This window comes from Bos mutus, chromosome 15 (assembly GCF_027580195.1).
Source record: "Bos mutus isolate GX-2022 chromosome 15, NWIPB_WYAK_1.1, whole genome shotgun sequence".
Lineage (NCBI taxonomy): Eukaryota > Metazoa > Chordata > Mammalia > Artiodactyla > Bovidae > Bos > Bos mutus.
Genome location: NC_091631.1, coordinates 33,862,190 through 33,879,501, shown reverse-complemented (window position 1 = coordinate 33,879,501; position 17,312 = coordinate 33,862,190). Strand labels below are relative to the sequence as shown.

Sequence of the window (17,312 nt, the reverse complement as noted above, 5' to 3'; positions counted from 1 at the left end):
AAAGTGTTTTTAAATTTCTTCAGATTATATATTGGGCCCTGGGAAGCCCAGGACCCTTTCAAATTGTCAAATCTCCTGATTTCCCACTCCCAAGGCAGCTTCTTAAATGCAACTTGCCCTCAAGTAGTGTCCATAATAAGGAGTTTCAGAGTCAGGAAGTAGATAGAATTAATCAAGTAGCACTTCTTCCAGAAGTATAAAATATTTGAGCCAGTCTTTGAAGAAGATGTAGATGAATTATACAGATTAATTTGAGATCAACTGTGAACTATTCTAAAAATATGTAACTAACAGATATGTATATATAATATTACATATGTATAAATGTAACTATTATGTATAGCTATTAAAGATGTAATTATTAGCATTAGTGTTATTAGAAGTCATCTAAAACACTAAAATATATTTAATTATTCTAAGAGGGAAATGTTTACCAAAAAAGAAAAAAATTTTTGAAAAAAATTTATTCAATTTTTTTTTTAAAGCTGTGGGCCTAAAAATAGGCAGTGAATTATTAAGTACTGTTGCCAGTGTCTTCAAAAGACATAGGGCATAGCTGAGGAGTAGACCAGGGTCAGCAATTCTTCTGGCCAGGAGGGTCTTTCCTAGTTGATATTCTGCTATTTTCTCCAGACTTCAAATTTCCTTGCTATCTGGACAATCCTTGGCACTTTCTCTAATTGTGATGATTTCCTACCTTATAGCTGCCCCTGAAATCTGTGAATATGATGATAAGGAAAGGATTTCCTCCTAGTACTACCTGGAGACCTCTTCAGATCCAAAGGCCTGAACTCTGAATCTGACCTCACGATTCTACTTTGAGATTCTTAGCTTTGTGTCTACGTTCTATTTGTTTTCAGGTCCTGTTCTGACACCTGATTTTCTGGAGAAGATGCTGTGGCCTCCAGTGACCTAAATCATACACCACAACCAGATTATGACCCTAGGGTTGTGTTTAATGTAGCCTGAGGGCCCCTTGTGCCAATGTGGATTCACTCTTCAATCTGGTACTGCCATCATTTAATCTTTTGTCTTTTGATGTCCTAATTATGTGGAAGGAAAATATCACTTATATCAGTGAATTTGTCCTGGTGGGCTTCCCTACTTACCCTTGGCTGCAAGTTCTGCTTTTCTTCCTCTTCCTCATCACCTACCTGTTTGTGCTGTTGGAGAATGTAGTCATCATCCTCACCATATGGGTCACTGGATCCCTGCACAAGCCCATGTATTATTTTCTGGGCACCATGTCCTTTCTGGAGACCTGGTATATATCTGTCACCGTTCCCAAGATGCTGGCTGGATTCCTGCTTTGTCCCAATACCATCTCCTTCTTGGGATGCATGACCCAGCTCTATTTCTTCATGTCACTTGCCTGTACTGAGTGTGTGCTCTTGGCTGCCATGGCCTATGACCGTTATGTGGCTATATGTTGGCCTCTTCGCTATCCGGTTATGATGACCACAGAATTTTGTGTTCAGCTAACCATCAGCTCCTGGCTGAGTGGCTTTACTGTCTCCTTGGCAAAAGTATACTTCATCTCCCAAGTTTCCTTCTGTGGTAATAATATCTTGAACCATTTTTTCTGTGATGTTTCCCCCATCCTCAAATTGGCCTGCATGGACTCATCTATGGCAGAGATGGTAGACTTTGTGCTAGCCATCATCATCCTTGTGTTTCCTCTCTCAGCCACTGTCCTTTCCTATGCCTTCATTGTCTCTGCCATCCTGCACATTCCTTCAGCCACTGGGCAGCGGAAGGCCTTTTCTACCTGTGCCTCTCACCTTATGGTGGTAGTCATCTTCTACACAGCTGTGATCTTCATGTATGTCCGACCTCGGGCCATTGCTTCATTCAATTCTAACAAGTTGATCTCAGCCATATATGCAGTCTTTACTCCCATGCTCAACCCTATCATCTACTGCCTGAGGAACAAGGAGGTCAAAAATGCCATCAGAAAAACCATGGCAAGTGGCCGAGCTCTTTTCTTGAGAGATTCTCTTTGCTGAAGAAATTCGGATTTCAGATTTTCTTCTTTTTTTCATCATCTGCAATGATAAACATACTGACTTAATACAATAATTAAGGAATAAGAGGTTATATATCAAAGAAATTTCTCTTTTCTTTCTTGTATTAATTAAATTCTTTCTTTTAGGAGACAAAGAGTTAAATAATCAGAACTCTAAAACACATATATTAGTAAAATCATTATAAAGTAATTCTATTTTTCAAGAAGATATTCAGAAATAGTTATACAACTAGTTTTTAGAGTTATATTAATGGCATTTTTTCAGTTTAATTTTGTTTTGTTTTAAAAGCCCTTTCTATCTTAGGAGGCATATCCAAAAAGAAGTTCTGCAATAGTCAATGTAGTGACCTGCTGCTTGCCTCCTAGTGGGTTAGGGGACTTTTCCTTTTATAATCAATTGACCTTAATGATATCTCATTTAATTACTTTTTAAAATCTATGGAAAAATGAGAGAGAAATACCTTTCAGACTCCAAAAGAAACATTGCAAGATAGTGTGCAAAACTTACCATGGTAGAGAGAAAACAGGATTTTATATACATATATATGTATACATACATATATATAATATAAAATACCCATTTTATAATAAAACCCACTTATAAAATGTATTATATGATATGTAATATAAATTTTTATAGTATAAAATACATACAATGTAAATTTTCCAACAAATGGGATATATTTATAAAATACATAATTTCACACTTTAGTTCTCTTCCTTTATTGGAACTTCTACATTTATAATTTTGGAGGTGTTATAGTTGGGGCTTAGACTCAGAAAAACTAGAAGCAATTCATTAAAGCCCCCTAGTTTTCAGGTAAAGTAAGCATTGGCATTGACAAGAGCCACGAAACTGCTTTTGTTAGACAGTACTTGGCCTGGATGTATAAGATTTTTCCAAGTTTCCCAGAACATCTCCCTTCTAAATTTTTTATTTTAATTTTGTAATGGTGGATGCAATACGCTAAGAAGTAGTACATGCTTTCATTCAGCCATTATAAAATGATAGAGGAAAAATGGATTCTGTCTGGCTTAGCAAACATATTGGATGAGCGAATTAACAAAATATGTTCTGCCAAGAGTTTAAGGATGGCAGGCATGCCATTTCACCTTAACAACTTAGAAGCCACATTTCATAAGTTTTAATTGGGTTATTAATTTATATACTATATTTGTTTTGTTTTGCTTTACATTATAATTACATGGTCTTCCTATTTTGTATTAAGTTTTTATATAAGATCAGATGAGGGGCTTCTCTGTTGTCTCAGTAGTAAAGAATCTGCCTGCCAAGGCAGGAGACAGGTTGATCCCTGATCCGGGAAGATCCCACATGCTGTGAAGCAACTAGGCTCATGAGACACAACTATTCAGCCTGTGCTCTAGAGCCTGGGAGCTGCAACTACTGAGCCCACCTACAACAGCTATTGAAGCCCACTTCAATAGAGCCCAGTACTCTGCAACAGAAGCCACAGCAATGAGAAGCCCCACTACTGCAACTAGAGAAAGCCCAGGCAGCAATGAAGAGCCAGCATAGCCAACAATAAATAAATTTAAGAAAAAATATCAGATAAGATTGTTTTAATTTGGTTTTATAAACTGTGGTAGTTTTCAGCTTATCCAAACCTGATATACTTTCCTGGCCCTCATGATTTTTAGTCTAACCACTGTATAATTTCTAATAATATCCCTCATAGCTCAGTTGGTAAAGCATTCGCCTGCAGTGCAGGAGACCTGGATTTGATTCCCAAGTCAGGAAGAATCCCTTGGAGAAGGAAATGGCAACCCACTCTAGAATTCTTGCCTGGGAAATCCCATGGACAGAAGAGCCTGACAGTCTGCAATCCATGCGATCGCAAGAGTCGGACACGACTGAGAGACTTAACTACCACCACTACCACCTGTGGGGAGCTGCCCGTGAGAACAGGGTCCTTTATCTAAAGGACACAGCTCTGGGAGCTGCCTCAGTCCTTGAGGGTTTGCTTGCAAACATAGCTCTCTGTCCCGCCACCCCAGAGATTAGGCGATTATTTACTGCAGACACCTGGAGTTCTGGACAAACTTCTCACACACAGAGAAATGTTATCTGGTGTAAGAAATAATAACAGGGTGCCATTCCCATGCTCTCAAGATTTCTTGTGACTTTTTGTAAGATGTATAGGTCAACCAATAAAAATGCTAACTGTCTTGTCTTTCTCACGCTCTCCTGTATAAATATAAGATGCTGAATAAAGTCGTGGTCAGACTGCGTCCCTTCGTGGAGACGTGTCTGAACCTCTAGACCCCATCTTTGCTGTAGTTTGCTGTAGTTTTCTTTCTCAGCCACGCCGTGCACGTTCTCGGGACCTGATCGACTTTGCCGGCTGGCACCAGCAGGTCAGGGACTCGGGAATTGGAGCACGACGATGGCCGCTGCCTGCTAAGATTGAAGTAAGTAACGAGGAATTCCTAATTAATTAAAGTAAAGGGCAGGGAGTGTTATTGTCGAGAGTAATAAATCATGGGACAAGGCAATAGCCGCCAGTTATTTGTACATATGTTGAAAACTATGTTAAAAGGCAGGGGAATTCATGTAAATAAGTTACAGTTAGAGAAATTTTTACTTTTTATAAAAGATGTTTGTCCTTGGTTTCCAGAGGAAGGAACAGTTAGTCTGGAAACTTGGAAGAAAGTAGGAAAACAATTGCAGACATATTACTCCTTACATGGTCCCAATCGTGTCCCTGTGGATGCTTTTTCTTTGTGGACTCGCATAAGAGACTGTCTGGATCCTGAACATGAGGGACATAAGATTCAGACGGCCCTCGGGGATTTCACAGAACCCGAAGTTGCAGAGCCTTCCGCCCCTCCGCCTGAGCCGCTTTATGCCATGCCTGAGGGAACAGCTTGTAAGGCTGGAGGGAATGATGATGTGTTAAGCTCTGATGAACAGGAAGAGTTAAATGAACAAGTGGCTCAGTATCATAGAGAGGATATGCCTTGGGAGATGATGGTTAGCATGCAACCCCCCACAGGAAAAGGGGAATTAAAGCATTCAGGGCTTTCCGAAGAACAGCTGGAGAATTTAATTCAGAAAATTGTTATAGCAGTAAAAAAGGAAGCACAGGGAGACTCCCACTCCAGTCAGCCTGTGCCTCCAGCATGTCCTCCCTCGGTTCTTGCTGGGCTTGATCCACCTCCGCCTTTCATAGAACCGCGAGAGCTTATATCTATCCCTGCTTCTTTGCCCGGTGAAAACCTAAAAATTAGAAGTGAGATATTATTATCTCCTTTTCAACAAGCGATTAAGGGAGCTAATGATGAAGGAGAACATATTCCCGGGTTTTCAGGAATCTATCCAGTATTTGAAAATGCTCAACAGCAGAGGTATTATGAACCGCTACCCTTTAAGCAACTAAGAGTTTAAAATGGCTTGTGCACAATACAGCCCAACTGCGCCATTTACTCAGGCTCTTATAGAGGCTTTAGGAAATCAAAATCTGCCACCTAATGATTGGAAACAGGTTGCTCGGGCTTGCTTATCTGGAGGAGATTATTTACTATGGAAATCTGAGTTTGCTGAGCAGTGTGGGATCACAGCTGATATCAATTGACGACAGGGACTGAATACCACTTATGAAATGATGGTGGGAGAGGGAGATTATCGAGACACTAATAATTAACTTAATTATTTGCCTGGAGCCTACCCTCAGATTAGTGCTGCGGCTCTACAAGCATGGAAAAAACTTCCAAATTCTGATAAAAAGACTGAAGATTTATCTAAAATTCTCCAGGGGCCGGATGAACCATATCAGGATTTTGTTGCCCGCCTGCTTGAGGCAATTAGTAAAATGATAGGGGATGAGCAGGCGGGAATGGTGTTGGCTAAACAGCTTGCTTATGAGAATGCTAATTCGACTTGTCAAGCTGCCTTGAGACCTTACAGGAAAAAGGGAGGCTTATCCGATTATGTACAGATTTGTGCCGATATCAGCCCTTCGTACGTTCAAGGCATAACTTTGGCTGCGGCATTACAAGGAAAGACAGTCAAAGAAGTACTGTATCAACAACAAAAGCAAGATAAGGGATAAAATTTTGCAATTTGCTCACTATCACCAATTTCTTTTTCCAAAAATCGTTGTTTCTCAGCCCCTTGCTGACACCCTAACTGTATTTACTGATGGCTCTTCTAATGGAATAGCTAGTTTGATTATATAGGACAATACTGCTGCCTGGCGTACTAATTATAAGTCTGCTCAAGAAGTAGAACTATTTGCCGTTTTTCAGGCTTTATTACAGATCTCTGCTCCATTTAATTTATATTCTGACAGTCAATATATCATAAGAGCCTTAAACACTATTGAAACTGTTCCATTTATTGGTATCCTGAATTCTACTATCCAAACTCTTTTTCGTGATATACAACATTTAATTTGCTCCAGAGTTAATAAATGCTATTTCGGTCATATTCGTGCTCACTCTGGACTTCCTGGACCTTTAGCACGAGGCAATGCTTTGGCTGACGAAGCTACATGTATGATATTTCCTTCATTGGAACAAATGGCAAAAACTTCCCACAGCTTACACCATCAAAATAGCAATAGCTTAAGACTTCAATTTGGCATTACTTGAGAAGCTGCCAGACTGTTAAGCAATGTCAAGCATGTCCTCAACTTTTTAGTGTCCCCCATTATGGAGTTAATCCCCGAGGATTGTTGCCAAACGACATATGGCAAATGGATGTTACTCATATTCCTGAATTTGGTAAACAAAAATTTGTTCATGTTACTGTTGACATCTTCTCTGGCTTTTTACATGCCTCTTTACAATCCGGAGAAGCTAGCAAACATTGTATAGCTCATTGCATTAAATGTTTTGCTGTTATGGGAACCCCTAAAACCATAAAAACAGACAATGGTCCAGGATACACTGGAAAAAATTTTCAACTATTTTGTATGCAATTGTCTATCTCACATAAAACAGGTATCCCTTATAATCCTCAAGGTCAAGGAATCATTGAACGGGCACATCAAACTCTCAAACATCAATTGCAAAAACTAAAGAAGGGGGAATTGTATCTCAATACCCCCTCCAACTCTCTAAACCATGCTTTATTTGTTCTAAATTTTTTACAATTGGATATATGTGGCCGTTCAGCAGCACAGCGATTTTGGAACTTTGATGCGCAAACAATAAGACCTAAAGTCTTTTGGAAAGACCCACTTGTGGGAAAATGGTATGGACCAGATCCTGTAATAATTTGGGGACGAGGGCATGTTTGTGTCTTCCCACAGGATGCCGAAGTGCCGCGCTGGCTGCCAGAAAGGTTGGTACGCACGGCGGAGATGATCTCTAGTAAACCAGATGAGGAGATTGACGATTCAAGAGCATGATGAATTACCATCTCGACAACAACTCCAGGCATTGATGCGAGAGGCACAGAATCGTGTTGCTGTGCAGGGCGATCCGATATCGCCTTTAAGCTTCCTGATAACCTTATTTATTATCTTAAATCAGATTAATACTGCACATTCTAAAGAATATTCAAATGCTTACTGGGCTTATTTTCCCGACCCTCCCCTTCTCCAACCGGTGGGCTGGGAGGGTCGGTCCATTCTCATGTACACTAATGATACTGTGGCTTCAGGTGGTTTTTCAGATAAACGTATTATTCCTAATCAAGTTAATTTCTCTTATCATGGAGTGTTTGATCGTTTACCTATCTGTCTGTCTAGATATTTTAATTCAACAGGATGCCTTTTTGTTGGGGAGGCAAGATATGCCAATTCTGACAGTAGTTGGAACCTGGACATTCCTGGAGTAACGAAAGAATCTGGAACTCCTCAACGTCGTAATGGAACTGGTCCTTTAGATATCCCTTTCTTCGACTTTGGAACAAGGGGAAGAGTCACTGCTGCACCATGGAAACTGTGTCGAGATGGAACTGCTACAGTTTATAACATATTTGGGACAAATGAGTCATTGTGGGACTGATCTCCAGACTCGGCCCGAGACCCTGGAGCTCAGGACAATAGGAACTTTGCATCCCGTATTTGGAATTTAGGCGGCTCTAAAGTGTTCCAAACAGAAATCTGGAAATTAGCCGCTGCCCTTGGATGTGAGGGTTCCTACCTTCAGGTGGGATCGAAAGTGAGACACGGTTGTTTATGGAATCTCACCATGAGGTACCCTCGTGCATGTGTGCCTCACCCTTATGTTTTACTAGTAGGATCTGTAAAAATACAACCTGGGTTATGAAATTATAATGTAACTTGTAACAATTGTACCTTAACTAACTGCATCAGGGGAATTACTAATCAAACTAGGGTTCTAGTCTTAAGACAGCCTGCCTTTGTTATGGTTCCTGTAAAGATCAATGGGTCTTGGTATGAGGAAAGAGGACTTGAACTTTGGAGAGAAGTAGAGGGTGCTTTAATGCGTTATCGTAGGGGAATAGGGTTAATAATTCTGGGATTTGTAGCTTTGGTAACCCTCATTGCCTCCTCGATTACTGCAGCCCTGTCCCTGGCACAATCAGTGCAAACTGCAACTTTTGTTAATAATCTGGCACAAAATGTATCCGTTACCCTGGGGACTCAAGAAAATATTGACAAAAAGCTAGAGGATCGATTGAATGCCCTTTATGATGTTGTAAAATTTTTAGGTGAAGAGGTTCAAAGTATAAAGTTGAGATTATGGGTACAATGTCATGCCGATTTTCGATGGATCTGTGTTACCCCCCAAAAATATAATGGTAGTATAACTGCTTGGGATAAGGTGAAAGCTCATTTAGAAGGTATTTGGCATAATGAAAATATTTCCTTAGATTTGCTGCATCTACATCAGGAAATAATGAACATTGAAAATGCACCTAGACCTGATTTGGATGTTGCAAAAAGAGCTGAGTCTTTTGTTAAAGGACTTTTCGACATGTACCTACCATCGGTAGTATTTGGTACTTGGGAGCGGCCATAGGAGGACTATTCTTAACAATTTTAACTGTTTTATTTCTTGCACCTTGTTTAATTAAAAAACTGATTGATGATCTATGGATGATAAAGGCTTCCATCTATGGAAATGGTCTGCGGTTAAAGGAACATAAGCGTGCGCCTATATAAAAAGAAAGGGGGAGATGTGGGGAGCTGCCCATGAGAATGGGGTCCTTTGTCTGAAGGACACAGCTCTGGGAGCTGCCTCAGTCCTTGAGGGTTTGCTTGCAAACATAGCTCTCTGTCCCGCCACCCCAGAGATTAGGCGATTATTTACTGCAGACACCTGGAGTTCTGGACAAACTTCTCACACACAGAGAAATGTTATCTGGTGTAAGAAATAATAACAGGGCGCCATTCCCATGCTCTCAAGATTTCTTGTGACTTTTTGTAAGATGTATAGGTCAACCAATAAAAATGCTAACTGTCTTGTCTTTCTCACGCTCTCCTGTATAAATATAAGATGCTGAATAAAGTCGTGGTCAGACTGCGTCCCTTCATGGAGACGTGTCTGAACCTCTCGACCCCTTTCTCAGCCACGCCATGCACGTTCTCGGGACCTGATCGGCTTTGCCGGCTGGCACCGGCAACCACCCACTCCAGTACTCTTGCCTGGAGAATCCCATGGAGGGAGGGGCCTGGTAGGCTACAGTCCATGGGGTTGCAAATAGTCGGACATGACTGAGCGACTTTCACTCACCACTTTTCTTTAGTCAAAAGGTAGTGGTATGGATCATGGTCCTCATATAAGCACTAAAAGCAATGTAAGATACTTTATCTTGAATCATATAATTCCTATCCAAGTGTTAGATTTTCAGCCTTTTGTCAGAAGATAGCAGTATATATTTATGGTTGAAAACCTTTGTTAATCATTATTGTACAATTAATGTTATTTTGAAATCTCATGGGCTTCCCTATTAACTCAGAGGGTAAAGAATCTGCCTGCAATGCGGGAGACCCAAGTTTGATTCCTGTGTTGGGAAGATCCCCTGGAGAAGGGAATGGCAACCCACTCCAATGTTCTTACCTACAGAATTCCATGGACAGACCACAGGGTTGAAAAGTGTCAGACATGACTGATCAACTAACACTTTCTTTCTGCTTTGAAATCTCATGAGGTGGTTTTATATTCTAAAAATGTTTTAATTTTAATTAAGCAGCTATATAATTATTTATTATTATAACCTCAACCATCATCTATATTTATAAGCTGACGTTCCTTTTCTGGTTTAGACCACCTGATTTAAAAATTTTATGTATAGCCATTAGGTCATGTGTAATACAAATCCTCTGTGTCCTTACTTATGTTATATTTTACTTGATGAATTGTATTTCCAAGGGAGGTATCTTATTGTCTATACAACAACAGTTCATTTTCTCTCTCCTTTATTATTTTTTGCTTTTAGTATTTATTTTACTTTAATATTTTTAGTATTTTATTTTTAAATGTTTAAATCATACAGAAAAGTAGAGAAAATAGTATAACTGAAAACTTGGTTCACAATTCAGGTTTCCTAAATTAATGATTAAAGGCTGTACATACTACTAGATGAAGTAAGTCAGACAGAGGAGAAATATTCTATGACATCCCTTATATGTGGACTCTAAAAAGTAATGATACAAATGAACATTACTTACAAAACAAAGAGACTCACAGACTTAGAAAATGAACTTATGGTCACCAGGGGAAGGAATAGTTAGGGAGTTTGGAAAGGTTATGTACACACTGACCATTAGAAATGGTTTAAGATGGATAATCAACAAGGACTTATTGTATAGCACATGGAACTCTACTCAATGTTATGTGGCAGTGTGGATGGGAGGCAAGGTTTGAGGAGAATGGATACATGTATATGGATGGCTGAGTCCCTTTGCTGTTCACTTGAAACTATCACAACATTGTTAATTAGCTATACCCCAGTACAAAATAAAAAATTCAAAAAAAAGGAAAAAAGTTGCACATGGATTTTATAGTTATATTGCCAGTTTAATACTGTACTCCAATTATAACTTTGCTACTATATTCAAAATCAGAAGAGTGGCTTTCAAGAAGGAAAGATGGAATGACTTGTAGCTGACTAGAAAGCTTCAGAGAAGGATGGAAATAGGAAAGGTTTTCCTGGAGAATCTTCAGACAGTGAACCAGAAAAAGTAAGATAAATTGTCAAAGCTGATGGTAGCAGGAAGTTTTCCACATAACTAAATTGGTAAAATTTCCCCTTTGTTGCAGGAAAAAAATGTATTGACTGTATAAGTAAGGGTTCAATCCGATAAACCAGAGCCAGTAGGAAATATGCATTAAAAGATTTATTACATGGAACTAACTTATGAAACTGGGAGTGGGCGACACTAATTTGAAATTTGGAGGGCAGGCGGTCAGGAAGGGTAGCCTGGAACTCTTGGGCATGAGAGTAAGCTTCTTCTCACAGGTGAAATTTCTTCACCCTCAGTTCTCCTCTTAAGGCCCTTCACTTGATTGAACAAAGTTCCTCTAAATTATCTAGAATAACCTTTTATACTTAAAGTGAACTGAACATTGATTTGAATCACCTCTAATAAAATACCTTCAAGTCACACATTGGGGTTTGATTGAAAAATTGGGAAATAAAACCTAGCCAAGTTGATACATAAAATTGGTCACCATGGTCTTCCCTTGTCAACTTAGAGTTCACATTTATCTCCTTAAATCATGCAATCTCCAAAATGAAGACAATAACAAGGTCATTCTTCCACCTGACACAATAAACTATCCTGTGTAAAACCAAAACTATGCTAATTCTTTCTCCAGAAGCTGCAAAGTCCTTGGGGATGTTCACCCTTTTCCCTTGATATTGTAACTTAAACACTGTGGTATAAATGTATTAATATATTTTATGCTAAATTATACATATATATATATGGGTATACATATATTTATAACAAAATAAATATTTATAATATTCAACTCAGTTCAGTTCAGCCGCTCAGTCGTGTCCGACTCTTTGTGATCCCATGAATCGCAGCACACCAGGCCTCCCAGTCCATCACCAACTCCTGGAGTTCACTCACACTCATGTCCATCGAGTCAGTGATGCCATCCAGCCATTTCATCCTCTGTCGTCCCCTTCTCCTCCTGCCCCAATCCCTCCCAGCATCAGAGTCTTTTCCAATGAGTCAACTCGCCGCATGAGGTGGCCAAAGTACTGGAGTTTCAGCTTCAGCATTATTCCTTCCAGAGAAATCCCAGAGCTGATCTCCTTCAGAATGGACTGGTTGGATCTCCTTGCAGTCCAAGGGACTCTCAAGAGTCTTCTCCAACACCACAGTTCAAAAGCATCAATTCTTCGGTGCTCAGCCTTCTTCACAGTCCAACTCTCACATCCATACATGACCACAGGAAAAACCATAGCCTTGACTAGATGGACCTTTGTTGGCAAAGTAATGTCTCTGCTTTTCAATATGCTATCTAGGTTAGTCATAACTTTTCTTCCAAGGAGTAAGCGTCTTTTAATTTCATGGCTACAGCCACCACCTGCAGTGATTTTGGAGCCCCAAAAATAAAAAGTCTGACACTGTTTCCACTGTTTCCCATCTATTTCCCATGAAGTGATGGGACCAGATGCCAGGATCTTCATTTTCTGAATGTTGAGTTTTAAGCCAATTTTTTTCACTCTCCACTTTCACCTTCATCAAGAGGCTTTTGAGTTCCTCTTCACTTTCTGCCATAAGGGTGGTGTCATCTGCATATCTGAGGTTATTGATATTTCTCCCGCAATTTTGATTCCAGCTTGCTTTTTTCCAGCCCAGCGTTTCTCATGATATACTCTGCATATAAGTTAAATAAACAGGGTGACAATATACAGCCTTGACGTGCTCCTTTTCCTATTTGGAACCAGTTCTGTTGTTCCATGTCCAGTTCTAACTGTTGCTTCCTGACCTGCATACAAATTTCTCAAGAGGCAGGTCAGCGGGTCTGGTATTCCCATCTCTTTCAGAATTTTCCACAGTTTATTGCAATCCACACAGTCAAAGGTTTTGGCATAGTCAATAAAGCAGAAATAGATGTTTTTCTGGAACTCTCTTGCTTTTTCAAAGATCCAGCGGATGTTGGCAATTTGGTCTCTGGTTCCTCTGCCTTTTATAAAACCAGCTTGAACATCTGGAAGTTCATGGTTCACGTATTGCTGAAGCCTGGCTTGAGAATTTTGAGCATTACTTTACTAGTCTGTGAGATGAGTGCAACTGTGCAGTCGTTTGAGCATTCTTTGGCATTGCCTTTCTTTGGGATTGGAATGAAAACTGACCTTTTCCAGTCCTGTGGCCACTGCTGAGTTTTCCAAATTTATTGGCATATTGAGTGCAGCACTTTCACAGCATCATCTTTCAGGATTTGAAATAGCTCAACTGGAGTTCCATCACCTTCACTAGCTTTGTTCGTAGTGATGCTTTCTAAGGCCCACTTGACTTCACATTCCAGGATGTCTGGCTCTAGGTCAGTGATCACACCATCGTGATTATCTGGGTCATGAAGCTCTTTTTGTGCAGTTCTTCTGGGTATTCTTGCCACCTCTTCTTAATATCTTCTGCTTCTGTTATGTCCATACCATTTCTGTCCTTTATCGAGCCCATCTTTGCATGAAATGTTCCTTGGTATCTCTAATTTTCTTGAAGAGATCTCTAGTCTTTCCCATTCTGTTGTTTTCCTCTATTTCTTTGTATTGATAGCTGAGGAAGGCTTTCTTATGTCTTCTTGCTATTCTTTGAAACTCCACATTCAGATGTTTATATCTTTCCTTTTCTCCTTTGCTTTTCACTTCTCTTCTTTTCACAGGTATTTGTAAGGCCTCCCCAGACAGCCATTTTGCTTTTTTTTGCATTTCTTTTCCATGGGGATGGTCTTGATCCCTGTCTCCTGTATAATGTCACAAACCTCTGTCCATAGTATTAAACTATTACAAATCTTATTTGGTTTCTGCAACTGGTCACATGGTCTTTACTAATGTTTGTAATTGTCTTTAACAACCCATTCCATATTCTCTTTGCTCTCAAAAAAGCACCTCAGCTGTCCATTTTTCTTTGCTTAGTATGGTGACTGAAACCTTCATTCCTGAAGGGTCTGGTCCATTAGAAATCCTGCCTGAACCAAGTTGTTGTAATTTTCCATTAACTTTAATCATAGTGCTAAGAGATTCCTAAAAGGATTTCCTGTATCCCAGTCATACTCTTCCTGGTAAGATCAGTGAATGCCATGAGCACAGACACATTGCTGTATTTCATTTTCTGTGAAACACACTTTGTTTATTGATGAGAAGCAATACATTGTGGAAAAACTACAAGAATGGATAAATCATTCTGTATACCCACAGATGGTAGCTTTGACAGAAGTACTGCATTTAGAGAAGGCAATATTATGTCAAAAGTTAGTGTCTATTCCAGGAAGAACATAGTGTTGCCCCTTCCATGTTGGCAGTGGTCCAAAGTAACCAGTCATCATCAGGTAATTGGCAGGAAATAGTGCCATATTAGGGACTCAATGTTGGTCTGCTGCTGAAAGTCCACCTTGTTGGACTCAAGCTCTAGCCAGGTCATCCTTAGCAAGTATATGTCAATTATTCTGAGCCCATGCACAAAATTCCACCCCTGCCATCATGGTCATTTCACTTATAAGCCCACTGGGAAAGGACAAAAGTGGCTGGGGAAAAAGACTGTTGTCCACAGAACAGGTCATTCTATCCACTCATTTAAACAATAATTTTTTGATGAGGTCAACTTTTGGTGAGTATTCACATGGAACACAAAACATCTTAATGATTTTTTTTTCCCATTCAGTTCAGTTCAGTTCCGTCCCTCAGTCATGTCCAACTCTTTGCAACCCTATGAACTGCAGCATACTAGGCCTCTCTGTCCATCACCAAGTCCTGGAGCTTACTCAAACTCATGTCCATCGAGTCAGTGATGCCATCCTACCATCTCATCCTCTGTCGTCCCCTTCTCCTCCTGCCTTCAATCTTGCCCAACATCAGGGTCTTTCCCAACGAGTCAGTTCTTTGCATCGGGTGGCCAAAGTATTGGAGCATTTCAGCTTCAGCATCAGTCCTTCCAATGAATATTCAGGACTGATTTCCTTTAGGTTGATTGGTTTGATCTCCTTGCAGTCCAAGGGACTCTCAAGAGTCTTCTCCAACACCACAGTTCAAAAGCATCAATTCTTTTGTGCTCAGCTTTCTTCATAATCCAACTCTAACATCCATACATGACTACTGGAAAAACCATAGGTTTAATTAGATGGGACCTTTATTGGCAAAGTAATGTCTCTGCTTTTTAATACACTGTCTAGGTTGGTCATAATTTTTCTTCCAAGGAGCAAGCATCTTTTAATTTCATGGCTCCATTCAGAGACGTATAATCACATTTCCTCTTCCCAGACTTCCTTGTCTCCAGTTTTTGAATCATGCTCCTTGTAAATCCTGGGCCATCCAGAAAAACCATTGATTAAGTATATAGATTTATACTTTTGATCATTTCTCTTACTAGGCAAAATGGACAAACAGGTGCTCTGGTCAAGGTTCTGTCCATTGGGACAAATCACCTTTACCATGGTCCTCCAGGGATGTACTGGAAAGGGGCTGTACTGCGGTAACTGTCCACGTTAGGGTGGCTCCTGCATATTGTGCAGAATCATCTGTAAACCATGTCCAGGTTTTCTCTTCCTCAGTCAACTAACTGGTCACAGAGAATTCCCCAAGATGCTGTATGTGTGGCCTAGGAGATAGAAGGTAATGCAGCAAGAATAAGAGCCATGGACATTTGGGCCACTTCCCCATGCAACTTAGGTCTTCATGGCTTGTTCAAGCCCTACCTCATACACACCACTTCCATTCTATAATGGGGCACTACTGTCCATGTCTAACCCTTTAGCTTGGTGGGTCAGATAACACCCAATTTATAATGGCAGCCAGGTCCTTCATGGCCTATGGTTAAATGTTCATTGTCTGACAAAGCCCAATCATAAGCTAAAAGCTGTTTCTCAAAAGGAGAGTAGTTATTCACAGAGATGTCAGGGATTTGCTCCAAAATCCTGTTTGTTCTGTGATTCATATAAAAGGGTTTCTTAAAAGCTCTAAACAGCATCCCTATGTTCTACTGACACTTCCAACACCTCTGTATCTGTTGGATCATACAGCCCATAAGACAGAGAATCTTAGACCTGTTGCAGAGCCTTTTCTTATTCTGGACCCTGCTTTTTGAGTCATCTGGTAGATAAGCTGGAATAGCTCACCCACGTGAGGAATATTGCCTTCAAAACCAAAGCAGCATACTAGATATTATGCCTCATTTTTCCTTACCTTACAAAGGATGTCTTGACATGCCCCTCACTGTAGTGGCGGCCTTCCCAGCCTGAACCTGGAGGTGTGATGCGCCCTTCCTTCCCTGGCGCAGGCTTGTGCTCCATTGAGGCAGTGGCCTCTCTGTCCCATCTCTCCACTGGCAGCCCTCACTGAGCCTAACCTGGTCAGGCCACAGCTCCCATCACTCACCCACTGTGCAAGCAGGCAGGCAGGGCTCCGCTCCGGGTACGTCAGCTCCAGAGCCACCTCGGCACTCACGAGGCTGGCTGCTGGGGCCAGCAGCAGGCTGAATCCACAGTGCCTGTTGCCTCAGACAGTGATCATGACTGCCTGACGTGTCAGCCATCTTTATGTGGCCACCATGGTGTCTGCAGCCTGCACGCCTCGGCCACCGAGGGCTGGAGGACGACACTGCTGGAGCAACCTGGTACTTCGGACTTGCCCACTTTCTGGAGTCGCACCTTTATGCTCTGGGTGCAGTGGCAGTGAGGCAGGCTGCTGCACTCAGCCTTCACCAGAGTGCGCCCCTCCCCCAAGCAGGCGACTGTTAGTGAGTAACTGTCAACTAGCTGCTGTTATCGGGCCCTGGTCAGCCATTGGTCAGTGCCAAAATTGGCCCCTCCCCCTCTTGTTTATAACAGGAGCCCCAATTCCGACTGAGGGACAATGATTTTTTGAGACTGCTAGTCTGCCCTCTGGGTCTTCCCAGGTGGTGCAAAGGTAAAGAATCCTCCTGGAATGCAGGAGATTCAGGTTTGATCCCTGGGTCAGGAAGATCAGATCCTCTGGAGAAGGAAATGGCAGCCCATTCCAGTATTGTTGCCTGAAAAATTCCCATGGACAGCGAAGCCTGGCAGGCTATTGCCCATGGGGTCACAAAGAGTCAGACACAACTGAACACACGGTCTGCCATTTGCTCAGTCTGCTAGTTTCTGATTAAAGTCGTTATTCCTTGTTTAAACAACCCATCTCTCAATTTATTGGTCTGTT

At 41.0% G+C, this 17,312-nt stretch overlaps 1 protein-coding gene across 1 annotated transcript; it reads left to right on the top strand.

The window, feature by feature from the left end:
- Positions 1-1,049: 1,049 nt before the first annotated feature.
- On the top strand, positions 1,050-2,006 carry LOC138990919 (olfactory receptor 6B9). Its single transcript, XM_070383103.1, has one exon. It carries the CDS (start codon positions 1,050-1,052, stop codon positions 2,004-2,006), a length of 957 nt encoding a protein of 318 aa, XP_070239204.1.
- Positions 2,007-17,312: the final 15,306 nt, after the last annotated feature.